The 15,602-nt window shown below is 45.2% G+C and overlaps 1 protein-coding gene and 1 pseudogene across 3 annotated transcripts in view; one reads left to right on the plus strand and one right to left on the minus strand.

Moving 5' to 3' along the window:
* ppil2 (peptidylprolyl isomerase (cyclophilin)-like 2) overlaps window positions 1-15,602 on the plus strand; it is a 593,707-nt gene that overhangs the window by 196,160 nt on the left and 381,945 nt on the right. For all 3 annotated transcript variants that reach the window (XM_072498280.1, XM_072498289.1, XM_072498297.1), the window contains one exon: window positions 6,394-6,469. In XM_072498280.1, the coding sequence (XP_072354381.1) occupies window positions 6,394-6,469 (76 nt within the window). The remainder of the gene's footprint in view (window positions 1-6,393; window positions 6,470-15,602) is intronic.
* On the minus strand, window positions 483-1,224 carry LOC140410316 (NADH dehydrogenase [ubiquinone] 1 alpha subcomplex subunit 8 pseudogene; annotated as a pseudogene).

Consider the following 15,602-nt stretch of genomic DNA (forward strand, 5'->3'; position numbering starts at 1 on the left):
AGGACAGTATATAGCTGAATGCACACACTGTAATTTATTGATTGGAGGATAGTCCACTGTCTAGTGTATTGCAAAATAATGGGCCAGATTTTTTGGCCAATAGTAAATGAGTGGTAGTGCATTACACTTGTTTTTACCTATAGACGTTCTGGAGGATTTTGCAAAAAATGTTTCTAACTATCCAGAAAGAGCAGCACCCTCTCTTCACCTGAAACCTGTGTGAACAGGATAAGCAACTCTATAGTTAAACAATCAGTTGAAGAATTGTTAATGAGAAGCACAGAGGCTAAACCAAAAAGTGTCATTGTAAATTAGGTGCAGGAAGCAAACGAGTAGGAAGGAATGATTTGATTGAGGGAGAAATGAAAGCATGAAGGAAAAAGTAAAATAATTAAATTATTTTATCTTTTAAACACTTGATATTTAAAATATGAAAGAATGTAGCTCTGCACTGTTTAAAGTTCATCATCAGGCTGAAAGACTTTTTTTCTTTCCATGGTTAAATATTTTTATTTCTCTCAACATTATTTGTATACATCAATGATAAGAATGCCTGTGGTACAACCAGCCCCAGGTATTTTAACACCCACTTGGCTTTCTGCAATCACAACATTATTTAAATTCTTCAGTCTCTGAATGTGTGGCATTGCTTCATCCTTCACCAGTTCCAGAAGAAGAGTCTGCTGCCATATTTGGCAGGTTGTAACTCCCCTTCAATGACTGGGTTGGGCTCTGGCCTTGGCCTGGAGTGATAGACATTCTCAGGAATTGGCCGATCTGTCTGCACCTTGGTAACCTTTGAGAGTTCTCCTAGGTCGGGTCGAACCCAGCCCAGTTTGTCCAGCACACAGTTATCAAAAGCATCTTGTTGCTTGCGGCATCGACGGAGCTCTTGCGGGTTGCTATAATCAAGGCATGTCCAGTACTCTGTGAAGGGCTCGCTGCAGTGGATTTTTACCTTCCTGAAGAAGTCCAGCGCGCACTCGTTGACCTTCCTCCCTTCCTGCAGACATTTTTGTGGGTCGTTCTCCTCCCAGCGGCACAGCAACTCCTTGTTGGGCTTGTCGCACTGCGAGCCGTAGTGGTGGGCGGCCGCCTTCAGCACCGCCGACGACACGTTCACCTCTTGCACATTTAGCTCCTTCAGTTCGGGCAGCTCGGTCGCGGCCATTTTTTCCCCCCGGCTCACATCCAAAAGGGGGGGAACAAAGCTGCGGCTGCAGCGCCCCAGGCCCAAACCGCTGGAGGCCTGAAAGACATTTCTAAAGCGTATTGTGCCATTAAATGGGTGCCAAAGCTGGAATTGTCACGCCCTAATTTTTTGGGGGCGTTTAGTTCATAAATATCAGGTAAATACAGCAACTTCATGCCATTTGATGTATTTTGATGTTGGACCACTTGGCGAGATACCACTATCATGCAACCTTTGGAGGATTGGAGCATTCTCAGACAGCAACTACCTGATTTCCACATTTAACTACATGTGCGCAGTTGTTGTCTGATTTACACATTAATAATGATGAGTGTTGTTAACTTTACCATTATTTCGATAGCAAAATCTGGACAAAGCTCATTTATTATGATCTGAACCTCACTGTTCGTTACCTCCTTGGGAACACATGATTTAAGTATAACTGGGATGAGCATGTTTATTCACTTTGAGTGTTTGATCTTTGTGTCATCCATGATTAAAGCTCCAAGATATGCCAACATCAACAAAGGATATTCCCACTTATCCTCTCAAATTCATCTCCAATTGAGGAACTATCTTTTAGTTTCTATATGGGTGAGGGAAGAGTTTGAGGGATATTAGTATCTGGCTGAGATAGTTCCCAAGGGGGTGCTCTAATTGTGCAGCAGAATACCCAAGGAGGCAGATATTTTAGAAAGACATTTGAGGAACTAAGTGATTGAGAGTGATTAGATTTGAAAACTGCCCAGATTTACTGTAGGGTCAGCTGATGGAAAATCAGAATGGAGTTGACCCTTTGTGGAAGACTCAATAATCAATGATGGGACTTGAAGTTCAGGCCTGTTGCGGGAGGGAAAAAGTGGGGGGCACTGAGATTTTCCCCACTCAGCTCCAGGAAAACCTGCAAGTCAACACCCTAATGAGGGCTGGTCAGCCTTTAAAAGCTCGAGTGAGAAAGTGAATTGCATACAGGCAAAAGAGTTGCATGTTTGAAATATGCTGATATTCAAACTGTAAACTACAAAGTTACCAGCCTGAAAAGTAAATTTAATTCATTGATGAAACTTTGATTTCTTTTGTTTCAAATTGTTTACTTAAAAATCAGAATTGTATTCTTCAATGCCTCTTTCTTTTTTCACTTTTTCATTCTTCTTTCACTCAGTCTCTCATTCCTACTTCTTTTGCTCTTTTCTACCTCCCACTTTTTCCTATTTTGCTGCCTCTCCTAATTTTACTCTTTTTCTGGCTCTGACATTCCCTGTCTGAGTCTTTCTACCCTTTAACCCCTTGTCCCTACTCCAATTTCTGGAATGCATTCCCCCAGTTCATCTGTTCTTTGTTTTAAGGGGGGCGGGGCGGGGGGGGGGGGGGGGGGTCAGCAACCAGCCAAAATCTTTGAACCACGGTTGGTTCTGCTGCAGAGGGGAGGAGTAAAACATGTAGGAATGCAATAGTTATAGGGGACTCAGTTGTAAGAGGAATAGATGGGCGTTTCTGTGGCCGCAAACTAGACTCCAGGATGGTATGTTGCCTCCCTGGTGCTAGAGTCAAGGATATCTCATAGCGATTACAGGACATTCTGGAGGGGAGGGTGAACAACCAGTGGTCATAGTACACATCGGTACCAACAACATAGATCAAAAAAAGGATGAGGTCCTAAAACCAGAAAAAAATAGGGAGTTAAGAAGAAAGTTGAGAAGTCAAACCTCAAAGGCAGTGATCTCAGGATTACTACCAGTTCCACGTGCTAGTCAGAGTAGAAATAGCAGGACATGTCTGATGAATAAGTGCCTGAAGAGGTGGTATGAGGGGGAGGGTTTCAGATTCCTGGGGCATTGGGACCCGTTCTGGGGGAGGGAGACCAGTACAAACTGGAAGGGTTAAACCCCATGTAGAACCAGGACTGATGTCCTTGGTGGGGGTTCTTGCTAGAGCAGTTAGGAAGGCTTTAAACTAACATGACAGGGGGATGGGAACCTATGTGAGGATTCAGAGCAGGGGGAACCAAGAACAAGAGAAAATGACAACAAGGAGAACAAAAAAAGTGATGGGCAGAGAAACCAAAGGCCTGTATCATACAATAAAAATAGTAGGGACGGGACAAGGAATGGTAAAAGGATTAGCCTTACAGTTTTGTACCTGGACGTGTGGAACATTCAACATAAAATAGATTAATTGGTTGCGCAAATAGATTAAATGAGGTATGATATAGTTGGGGTGGCATACGGACCATCAAACTGCAGTGGTAATGTTGTGAATAGCATTAGACAGGAAATCAGAGATGCATATAATAAAAGAACATCAGTGATTATGGATGAATTTAATCTGCATTTAGATTGGTTCGATTCCCGGCTTGGGTCACTGTCTGTGCGGAGTCTGCACGTTCTCCCCGTGTCTGCGTGCCTTTCTTCCGGGTGCTCCGGTTTGCTCCCACAGTCCAAAGATGTTCAGGTTAGGTGGTTTGGCCATGCTAAAATGCCCTCAGTGTGCAAAAAGGTTAAGTGGGGTTACAGGGATAGGTGGAAGCATGGGCTTAGGTGGAGTGCTCTTTCCAAGGGCCGGTGCAGACTCGATGGGCTGAATGGCCTCCTGCCCTATAAATTCTATGATTCTAGTCACAGCACAAAAGAGGAGGAATTCCTGGAATATATATAGGGTATGAGATGGTTTTCTGGACCAATATGCTGAGGAACCAATTTGACTGGGTGTTGTGCAATGAGAAAGGATTAGTTGGCAGTCTAGTTGTGAGAAAACCCTTGGGGATGAGTGAAAATAATATGATAGAATTCTTTATCAAGTAGTTGATTCTGAGACCAGGGTCCTGAACCTCAATCAAGGTAACTATGATGGTATGAGGCATGAGCTGGCTATGATGGACTGGGAAACATTACTGAAAGGAAGGACAGTGGACAGGCAATGGCAGGAATTCAAGGAACGAATAGGTGAACTCCAAAAGTTGTTTGTTCCTATTTGGCGCAAGAGTAGAAACAGGACTGTGGCCAAACCTTGGCTTACAAGGGAAATTAGATGTAGTATTAGATTCAAAGGAGTAGCATGCAAATGTGCAAGAAAAAGCAATAGACCTGAGGATTGGGAACAGTTCAAAATTCAGCAAAGGTGGACCAAGGGATTGATTAAGAAGGGGAAAATATAATATGAAAGTAAGCAAGTGGGGAACATAAAAACAGACTAACAGTTTCTATAGGTATGTAAAGAGAAAAAGATTGATTAAAAACTAATGTTAGCCCTTACAGCCAAAAATGAGGGAATTCGTAACAGAGAACAAAGAAATGACTGAGGAACAAAATTCGGACTTTGTTTCTGTTTTCAATGGGGAGCTGATGGAAATTAGTATTAGTAAAAAAAATGGTTTGGGGGAAATTAATGGGATTGAAAACGGATAAATATCCAGGGCCTGATAATCTGCAATCCAGAACACTTAAGGAAGTGGCACTAGAAATAGTAGATCCATGGGTGGTAATTTTCCAAAAATGTTTGGACTCTGGAATGGTTCCTGCACATTGGATGGTAGCTAATACATCCCTGATCTTCAAAAAAGGGAGGTAGAGAGAAAACCGGGACCTATAGACCAGTGAGCCTAATGTTAGTTGTAGGAAAGTTGCTAGAATCTGTTACCAAGAATTTCATAGCACAGCCTTTGTAATGTGGTGATATAATCAGACAAAGTCAGCATGGATTTACGAAAGGGTAAACATGCTTGACAAATCTACTAGAATTCTTTGGAGATATAACTGGTAGAGTTGACCAGGGAGAACCAATGGATGTGGTTTATTTAGACTTTCAGAAGGCTTTCGACCAGGTCTCACAAAGCAGATTACGGTGTATAATTGAAGCGCATGGGATTGCGGGTCGTGTCTTGAGACAGATAGAAAGCAGGATAGTAGACAGGAAGCAAAAAGTTGGAATAAATGGGTCTTTTTCCGATTGGCAGGCAGTGACTAGTGACCCTAACTGCTCACATTATATATTAATGATTTGGACGAGGGAACAAAATGTATTATATCCAAATTTGCAGATGATACAAAGTTCGGCGGAAGGGTGAGCTGTGAGGAGGATGCAGAGATGCTTCAGAGGGATTTGGACAGGTTGAGTGAGTGGAAGTATGCATGGCAGATGCAGTATAATGTGGATAAGTGTGAGGTTATCCGCATCGGTAGCAAAAATAGGAAGGCAGATTATTATTTGAACGGGTGTAAATTGAGAGAGGTAGATACTCAGCGAGACTTTGGTGTCCTCATGCACCCATCGTTGAAAGTAAGCTCACAGGTACAGCAGGCAGTAAAGAAGGCAAATGGTATGTTGGCCTTCAGAGCGAGAGGATTTGAGTATAGGAATAGGGATGTTTTACTGCAATTGTATAGGATATTGGTGAGGCCACACCTGGAGTATTGTGTGCAGTTTTAGTGTCCTTATCAGAGGAAGGATATTTTTGCAATGGAGGGAGTGCAGCAAAGGTTTACCAGGCTGATTCCTGGGATGGTGGGACTGTCATATGAGGAAAGACTAAGTTGGTTAGGATTATTTAATTGGAGTTTAGAAAAGTTGAGAGGGGATCTCGTAGAAGATTACAAAACGTCTAACAGGTTTAGACAGGGTCGATTCAGAAAGAATGCTCATGATGATGGTGAGTCCAAAACTAGGGGCCATAGTTTGAGGATAAGGGGTAAATATGTTAGGGCTGAGGTGAGGAGAAATCTCTTCACCTAGAGAGTGGTGAATCTGTGGAATTCACTGCCACAGGAAGTAGTTGAGGCCAAAACGTTGTGTGATTTCAAGAAGGAACTAGGTGAAGCTTTTGGGTCTAAAGGGATCAAGGATATGGGGATAAGGCGGGATCAGGGTATTGAACTTGATGATCAGCCATGATCATAATGAATGGCGGAGCAGGCTGAAAGGGTCGAATGGCCTCCTCCTGTTTCTATTTTCTATGTATATTTCTATGTAACACATTCATCATTTCAGCATTGCTCTGCCATAGTCTCTAAGTTATTTTTATGCATTAATCCTTGTTTTTAAGCAAGTACAACAGCATGAAATGTGATTGCAAAGTTGCCTTCTTCCAGGGGTTAACATTCTTAAACTATTTTAAAATTGAATACATGAGTAAAGGTTCCTCTTCAGTTCATGTCATATTAGCTAATCATGAAGTCTAAACTTTCACTGATTTGTTTTGTCTGCAGGATCCATCCAATGTGGACAAGTTTAATGTTTCGAACTTTTTCCATGTCAAAAATGACCTAAAAGTTCCTGATCCAGGTAAGGAATCTCTCAGACTGATTGGCTTATATATGTTAGATTTATAGTAGTGTCATTCGATCATAGAAGAGTTTCACAAAACATTTTTCACTATGGATAATATTCCCTTAAATACACAAGGGCCGCGACCTATGGTAGGATATACAGTACAAAGACAGGGATATGTGGCTTCATGGAACTTATTATCAAGCTGCTACATCTATGTTCTGACATATACAGAATATTTTCAATTGTTCATGTCCCTTTGAGTGTTCAATAGTCTCACCACAGAAATTCACAGAACTAGATTATCCCCGAGTGAGAAAGAGAATTCTTTAGTTGTATGTGTATCTGATTGTGCAGAAAGAATAACTATGTTTGAAAAATGAAGAAAATAAGGGCCAAAGTGGGCTACATAGTTAAAAACAATCTCTGAAGAAGAGTCATCCAGACTCGAAACGTTAGCTCTGTTTTCTCTCCACAGATGCTGTCAGACTTGCTGAGATTTTCCTGCATTTTCTGTTTTCGTTGTGTGGGCTATATAGCCCCTTGAGCTTGATCCACTATTCAAAAATTTGTGTCCAAAGAGTGAGTGATCCAAATCGTACTTGACAAGTTACTACGGACAGAGAGATCTAAATGAGCTACTGAAGAATAATTTAAGTGGCAGTGACGTTTGTCACACTTGGTTGAACTGGTGTAGGAGAAGGAGGTCTTCATTTATGATTATTCTGTATAATTTTGTTCAAAAAATAAAATTGTAATTATAACACTTCAACAATCTCCTTCAACGATTTAGCTTGCAAATAACCCTTGACACAACTGTGACTTGAACTGAACTGGATAGTTATTGTTTGGTGACAAAAACCTCTCCGCTGAAGTAACCCTAAAGGCAGAGAAAAGCGTGAAATTATTGTTCTTTGTCTGTTGGCAGAAATGGTGAATGTAATCAAAGAGATTTGTGTTTTGCAATCAGGAAGTCCCTGTTGATCTTAAATAGGTTAAGAATTGTTCCCGGAGGTAATAATGCTAAGATGAGCGGGAGGTCAGGTGTAATGCCTGGATCTGGTATGTCTCTCTTGTGGAGACCATGAATTGGATTCAAATTGAATTGTTTTTTGGAGGAGGCAAGGAGCTGGATTTGAGGTCCTGTCCACACTCTTGAGTTCTGGCTTTGTAACTCTGATAAAGTCATTAAAAAAATTTAAAAAATAAGGGTACAGCAGCACATGATGAGGATGGAGCAAGTCAGTTGGATGGGATGGGGGAAGAGGATGAATGTATAGATGGGGAATTATAGCTAGAAGCATAAAAGTGATGGGCAAAAGGGTAGAGGAAGTTGGGAACTTGAGAGGGATAGCCCTGGTGATGCATTTATAGGTCAATCATGAGACTAGCTGAGGCAGGGCTGCTTTTGCAAAACCTCAATTATTAACTTAATTACATAAAATTGGGAAGGCAGACACAGGACATTTAGCCCAACCAACCCATGTTGGTATTTCTCTTTCATATCCTCCAAGCCTCTCTAACCCTTTATTCTTTTTTTCTTCCAAACAATTTACCTAAAAAGTGAAACTCCTACTTAAAGGCCATCAAATCAATCCAGTTCATGTATTCAGTTTGTGATTTGAATAGAAATAATCATTTGCAGAGTCGCCATTCCTGCACTCCTTTGAATTGCGTTATTCATCGGTTCCCCTCAATGAGGGCAAACAAAAATTAAATACAACCTGTATGTCCTGATTTTAAAAAGTGCTGAAGTGCATTTCTCTCCATTTGCTGCAGGAACCACAGGGGATCTGTGGCTGCCAACTAGGAAGTGCAACAGAATGGCTGCTGCCAGTCACATCTCCCCAACTTACTTTAGAAATGCAATGAGGTGGCACAGAAAAAGTCCATCCATAATAGGGAATTTGCTGTATGGTCATTTTAAGAGTCAAACACAGACTTTCACAATTTCTTGGTACTTATTGTAAATAACTGGCATGGTGGGGAGATAGCTATGGTGCAGAATACTTAACAGAAATGTTTAAAGCACAAACAGAGGTTTTGCTGAGAATTAACCCATCCAGAAAAGCAATAATTGTACCAAATGATTATGGATTTAGTGGAGTTAATTTATTTTTATAATCAAGTTCAATTTCTTCTGTAAAGCAATTTATAAAGAGATGTGATTCTTTAACAAATGTAATAAAATGTAATTAGATGTGAAAGATTAAACATTTTTTGGGACTATCTGCAATTACTTGGGTGGAATGTCTGTACAGAGAACTAAACGTGATAGTAGACACCAATATATATCATGGAGATTAAGGTTTTTCTTTTAAATTAAATATTAATTGTGATTGTGAGATTAAAAACCTTGGGAGAGCATTTGGCTTATTTAAGTGGATGTCCAATTGCTTGCAAACTAATTGTAAAATGAAATGGCCTTTCATCTGAATGACCCCGGCACCATCTACAAAGTAGGTCAAGTTGATATTTGTCAGTTTTTCTCCCTGAAGTGCCACAGTATAACAGATGAGCAAATATCTGTATCAAAACAATCAGGATGAAACCCATTCAGTTTCTTTCATGTAGGAGATCTCATCTGTGATAAGATATACAATTTAAGTGACCTATTTATCGACCCAATCAAGCCCAAGGGAAATGTTCTATAAGTTTTGATAAATTGATGCCCATCAATTTGATTACCTAGATCAAAATATCTGCTCTACAGAAGAATTTTAACTGCAAATTCCAGAATAAGGGTGCAGTTTAAATATTCTGAAAATATACAACCACATAGCAAGGCAAAGTTAAATGTTGTGTGAGCCTTTGTAATCAGAGACAGAAATTTACCAGTCCTCTGAACCTGATGGTCCAAATTGGCTAAGTGTTTTGAGTGAGCCTGAAGTAGTATTTAACATTAAAGATGTTTGATTTTCAGCACAAGAGTCTGCATTGGACCTGTTATGAACTCCTTGCTGTATTGCGTTGATCAGGTCTGAACATAGAGGTGTTTTCCGCCAGTGTTTTTCAAACATTTTTTTCCTGGGATCCACTTTTACCAGCCGGCCGGCCTTTGAATCCCACGCGACCCACCATTTTTGCTTACCTTTAATGTGACAGGTGGGCGTGTTTGGTCCAGACGATCCCACTTGCTTTAGCATTCAATGTTACATTTCTACTAAGGACCTCAGCTGTTGATTTAAGTTCTTGCTGCATCCTTTGAAAAGAAAATCAAGAGATTTGTTCTCGAACTCGCCATGCTTCATCTTCAAATGCCTTTGAAGTTTTGAGGGCTTAAACCTTTAATTTTCAAGCACTTCTCTGCATATAATGCACATGGGCTTTGCATCCTGATTTGCATCGGCACAATTAACAAAGCCATACCTCAAAACATCATCTTTACATCTATGTATATTTCTATGTATGTTACTCTGCTTTGTTACCAATTTCAGTTTTTTCTTTGTTTAAAATGATCCATCTTCATTTCTTCACAGTCCTATTGCCTTGTTTGTTTGCAGCTAGAAAATTGAAGAATCTTGTCCTCTGTGATTTTGTGCTGAAAGCACGGATGTACAGGGTGCATGACGTCCGTGTACGTGCCGGGCCCATTACGTCAGTTTATATGTCGGGTGCGTGATCTGCTCTCTGCCACCGCTTCTGGCCGGAAGACTGCGTTCTATTTAAAAGCTGGTCACATTCGGCATTCTCAATTTAAAAGCTGGTCACGATCGGCATTCTCAATTTAAAAGCTGGTCACGACTTCCGGGTGCGGCGATGACCAGCTGAGTCGCACGTTTCGGCAGCTCCCTGTGAAACGGACTTTTGGGCTCTTGATAGGAGCCCCAACGGCAATTTTGACGGCTAAAAACACTGTGCGGTAAACCAGAAGGGAATCCCCCCTGGATACGGATGGAAAAAGGAGGAGAGAGTGGCCAGATTGCAGTGGATCCTTTAGAACAGTGGCAAGGAAGGCAAGCAAAAACCAAGATGGCGTCGGAAGGTGGCAGTTTAACATGGGGCCCTGAACAACAAGAGTTCTTGAAATGCTGTGTGGAAGAGATCAAAAAGGAAATGAAGAAAGAGCTGTTGGCCCCGATACTACAGGCGATCAAAGGGCTAAAGGAGGAACAAAAGACCCAGGAGCGGGAGCTTCGGGTCGTGAAGGCAAAGGCAGCCGAGAATGAGGACGATATACAGGGCCTGGTGGTGAAGACGGAGACGCAGGAGGCACATCAGAAACGATGTGTGGAAAGGTTGGAGGCACTGGAAAATAACGCAAGGAGGAACAACCTGAGGATTCTTGGTCTTCCTGAAGGTGTGGAGGGAGCGGACGTCGGGGCATATGTGAGCACGATGCTGCACTCGTTAATGGGAGCGGAGGCCCCGGCGGGTCCGTTGGAGGTGGAGGGAGCATACCGAGTGATGGCGCGAGGACCGAGAGCAGGAGAAATTCCCAGAGCCATAGTGGTGAGATTCCTCCGTTTTAAGGATAGAGAAATGGTCCTTAGATGGGCGAAGAAAACTCGGAGCAGTAAATGGGAGAACGCGGTGATCCGTGTTTATCAAGACTGGAGTGCGGAGGTGGCGAGAAGGAGGGCGAGCTTTAATCGGGCCAAGGCGGTGCTTCATAAAAAGAAGATAAAATTTAGAATGCTGCAACCGGCAAGACTGTGGGTCACATATCGAGGGAGGCACCACTACTTTGAGACGGCGGATGAAGCGTGGACTTTTATTGTGGAAGAAAAACTGGAATGAGCGGGTTATTAAAAAGAACGTTCGAACAAAGTGGTGGGGCGAATGTAGGGGGCAAAGAGGGGTTTTATGTACTAATCCTGCGATGTGGTAACTTTTCTCTCTCCCACAGGTGGTGATGGGGGGAGGAGGGGAGGTGGAGGAGATGGGACGTTGGCCATTAGGGGCGGGGCCAAGGGAGAAGCGCGGGCTTGGTTCCCGCGCTATGATAATCATGGCGGGAATAGAGAAGCAGGAAGGAGGGGGCGTCGCACGGTGCGAGCCGAGGTCACGGGGGGAAGCCGAGGTCAGCCAGAGTTTGCTGACTTCTGGGAGCAACATGGGGGGAGTAATTATGCTAGCGGGGGATCTAGCGGGGGGTGGGGGGTGGGAGGGGGGAATTACTGGGTTGCTGCTGCTGGGGAGAGGGGGGAGCTGGTATGGGAGAGGATGGGCAGGGGGGCACCGCCTGGGGGAGATACAGCTGCGTGGGAACCGGGTGAGGAGCTGGAAAAAGGTGATGGCTAATCGACAAGGGGGGGGGGGGGGGGTAGGAAGCCCCCCAACTCGGCTGATCACGTGGAACGTGAGAGGGCTGAACGGGCCGATAAAGAGGGCACGGGTACTCGCACACCTTAAGAAACTTAAGGCAGATGTGGTTATGTTACAGGAAACGCACCTGAAACTGATAGACCAGGTTAAGCTACGCAAAGGATGGGTGGGGCAGGTGTTCCATTCGGGGCTAGATGCGAAAAACAGGGGGGTGGCTATATTAGTGGGGAAGCGGGTAATGTTCGAGGCAAAGACTATAGTGGCGGATAACGGGGGCAGATACGTGATGGTGAGTGGCAAACTACAGGGGGAGACGGTGGTTTTGGTAAACGTATATGCCCCGAACTGGGATGATGCCAATTTTATGAGGCGGATGCTAGGACGCATTCCGGACCTAGAGATGGGAAAGCTGATAATGGGGGGAGATTTTAATACGGTGTTGGAACCAGGGCTGGATAGGTCGAAGTCCAGGACTGGAAGGAGGCCGGCAGCAGCCAAGGTACTTAAAGATTTTATGGAGCAGATGGGAGGTGTAGACCCGTGGAGATTTAGCAGACCTAGGAGTAAGGAGTTCTCGTTTTTCTCCTATGTCCATAAAGTCTACTCGCGAATAGACTTTTTTGTGCTGGGAAGGGCATTGATCCCGAAGGTGAGGGGAACGGAGTATACGGCTATAGCCATTTCGGATCACGCTCCACACTGGGTGGACTTGGAGATAGGGGAGGAAACAGGAGGGCGCCCACCCTGGAGAATGGACATGGGACTAATGGCAGATGAGGGGGTGTGTCTAAGGGTGAGGGGGTGCATTGAAAAGTACTTGGAACTCAATGATAATGGGGAGGTCCAGGTGGGAGTGGTCTGGGAGGCGTTGAAGGCGGTGGTTAGAGGGGAGCTGATATCAATAAGGGCACATAAAGGGAAGCAGGAGAGTAAGGAACGGGAGCGGTTGCTGCAAGAACTTTTGAGGGTGGACAGACAATATGCGGAAGCACCGGAGGAGGGACTGTACAGGGAAAGGCAAAGGCTACATGTAGAATTTGACTTGCTGACTACAGGCACTGCAGAGGCACAATGGAGGAAGGCACAGGGTGTACAGTACGAATATGGGGAGAAGGCGAGCAGGTTGCTGGCACACCAATTGAGGAAAAGGGGAGCAGCGAGGGAAATAGGGGGAGTGAGGGATGAGGAAGGAGAGATGGAGCGGGGAGCGGAGAGAGTGAATGGAGTGTTCAAGACATTTTATAAAAAATTATATGAAGCTCAACCCCCGGATGGGAGGGAGAGAATGATGGGCTTCTTGGATCGGCTGGAATTTCCCAAGGTGGAAGAGCAGGAAAGGGTGGGACTGGGAGCACAGATCGAGGTAGAAGAAGTGGTGAAAGGAATTAGGAGCATGCAGGCGGGAAAGGCCCCGGGACCGGATGGATTCCCAGTCGAATTCTATAGAAAATATGTGGACTTGCTCGCCCTGGTACTGACGAGGACCTTTAATGAGGCAAAGGAAAGGGGACAACTGCCCCCGACTATGTCTGAAGCAACGATATCGCTTCTCTTAAAGAAGGAAAAGGACCCGCTACAATGCGGGTCCTATAGACCTATTTCCCTCCTAAATGTAGATGCCAAGGTCCTGGCCAAGGTAATGGCAATGAGAATAGAGGAATGTGTCCCGGGGGTGGTCCACGAGGACCAAACTGGGTTTGTGAAGGGGAGACAGCTGAACACGAATATACGGAGGTTGTTAGGGGTAATGATGATGGCCCCACCAGAGGGAGAAACGGAGATAGTAGTGGCGATGGATGCCGAGAAAGCATTTGATAGAGTGGAGTGGGATTATTTGTGGGAGGTGTTGAGGAGATTTGGTTTTGGAGAGGGGTATGTTAGATGGGTGCAGCTGTTGTATAGGGCCCCAGTGGCGAGCGTGGTCACGAATGGACGGGGATCTGCATATTTTCGGCTCCATAGAGGGACAAGGCAGGGATGCCCTCTGTCCCCATTATTGTTTGCACTGGCGATTGAGCCCCTGGCGATAGCGTTGAGGGGTTCCAAGAAGTGGAGGGGAGTACTTAGGGGAGGAGAAGAGCACCGGGTATCTTTGTATGCGGACGATTTGCTACTATACGTGGCGGACCCGGCGGAGGGGATGCCAGAAATAATGCGGATACTTGGGGAGTTTGGGGATTTTTCAGGGTATAAATTGAACATGGGGAAAAGTGAGTTGTTTGTGGTGCATCCAGGGGAGCAGAGTAGAGAAATAGAGGACCTACCGTTGAGGAAGGTAACAAGGGACTTTCGTTACCTGGGGATCCAGATAGCTAAGAATTGGGGCACATTGCATAGGTTAAATTTAACGCGGTTGGTGGAACAGATGGAGGAGGATTTCAAGAGATGGGATATGGTATCCCTGTCAATGACAGGGAGGGTGCAGGCGGTTAAGATGGTGGTCCTCCCGAGATTCCTCTTTGTGTTTCAGTGCCTCCCGGTGGTGATCACGAAGGCTTTTTTTAAAAGGATTGAAAAGAGCATCATGGGTTTTGTGTGGGCCGGGAAGACCCCGAGAGTGAGGAAGGGATTCTTACAGCGTAGCAGGGATGGGGGGGGCCGGCACTACCGAGCCTAAGTGAGTATTATTGGGCTGCTAATATTTCAATGGTGAGTAAGTGGATGGGAGAGGAGGAGGGAGCGGCGTGGAAGAGATTAGAGAGGGCGTCCTGTAGGGGGACTAGCCTACAGGCTATGGTGACAGCCCCATTGCCGTTCTCACCGAGGAACTACACCACAAGCCCGGTGGTGGTGGCTACACTGAAGATTTGGGGACAGTGGAGACGGCATAGGGGAAAGACTGGAGCCTTGGGGGGGTCCCCGATAAGAAACAACCATAGGTTTGCCCCGGGGGGAATGGATGGGGGATATGGAATGTGGCAAAGAGCAGGAATAACGCAACTGAAAGATCTGTTTGTGGATGGGAAGTTCGCGAGTCTGGGAGCGCTGACCGAGAAATATGGGTTGCCCCAAGGGAATGCATTCAGGTATATGCAACCGAGGGCTTTTGCGAGGCAACAGGTGAGGGAATTCCCGCAGCTCCCGACACAAGAGGTGCAGGACAGAGTGATCTCAAAGACATGGGTGGGGGATGGTAAGGTGTCAGATATATATAGGGAAATGAGGGACGAAGGGGAGACTATGGTAGATGAACTAAAAGGGAAATGGGAAGAAGAGCTGGGGGAGGAGATCGAGGAGGGGCTGTGGGCAGATGCCCTAAGCAGGGTAAACTCGTCGTCCTCGTGTGCCAGGCTAAGCCTGATTCAGTTTAAGGTATTAAACAGGGCACATATGACTGGAGCACGGCTCAGTAAATTTTTTGGGGTGGAGGATAGGTGTGCGAGGTGCTCGAGAAGCCCAGCGAATCATACCCATATGTTTTGGTCATGCCCGGCACTACAGGGGTTTTTGGATGGGGGTGACAAAGGTGCTTTCAAAAGTAGTAGGAGTCCGGGTCGAACCAAGCTGGGGGTTGGCTATATTTGGGGTTGCACAAGAGCCGGGAGTGCAGGAGGCGAGAGAGGCCGATGTTTTGGCCTTTGCGTCCCTAGTAGCCCGGCGCAGGATATTGCTAATGTGGAAAGATGCCAAGCCCCCGGGGGTGGAGACCTGGATAAATGACATGGCGGGGTTTATAAAGCTAGAGTGGATTAAGTTCGTCCTAAGGGGGTCGGCTCAAGAGTTCACCAGGCGGTGGCAACCGTTCGTCGAATACCTCGCAGAAAGATAGACGGAATGGGAAAAAGAAGGCAGCAGCAGCAGCCCAGGATCGGGGGGGGGTGGTGGGGGGGGCGGGGGGAGGGGGGGAGGAACCAGAAGGACTCTCAGGGTTGTTAATATA

Source organism: Scyliorhinus torazame, chromosome 1 (assembly GCF_047496885.1).
Source record: "Scyliorhinus torazame isolate Kashiwa2021f chromosome 1, sScyTor2.1, whole genome shotgun sequence".
Lineage (NCBI taxonomy): Eukaryota > Metazoa > Chordata > Chondrichthyes > Carcharhiniformes > Scyliorhinidae > Scyliorhinus > Scyliorhinus torazame.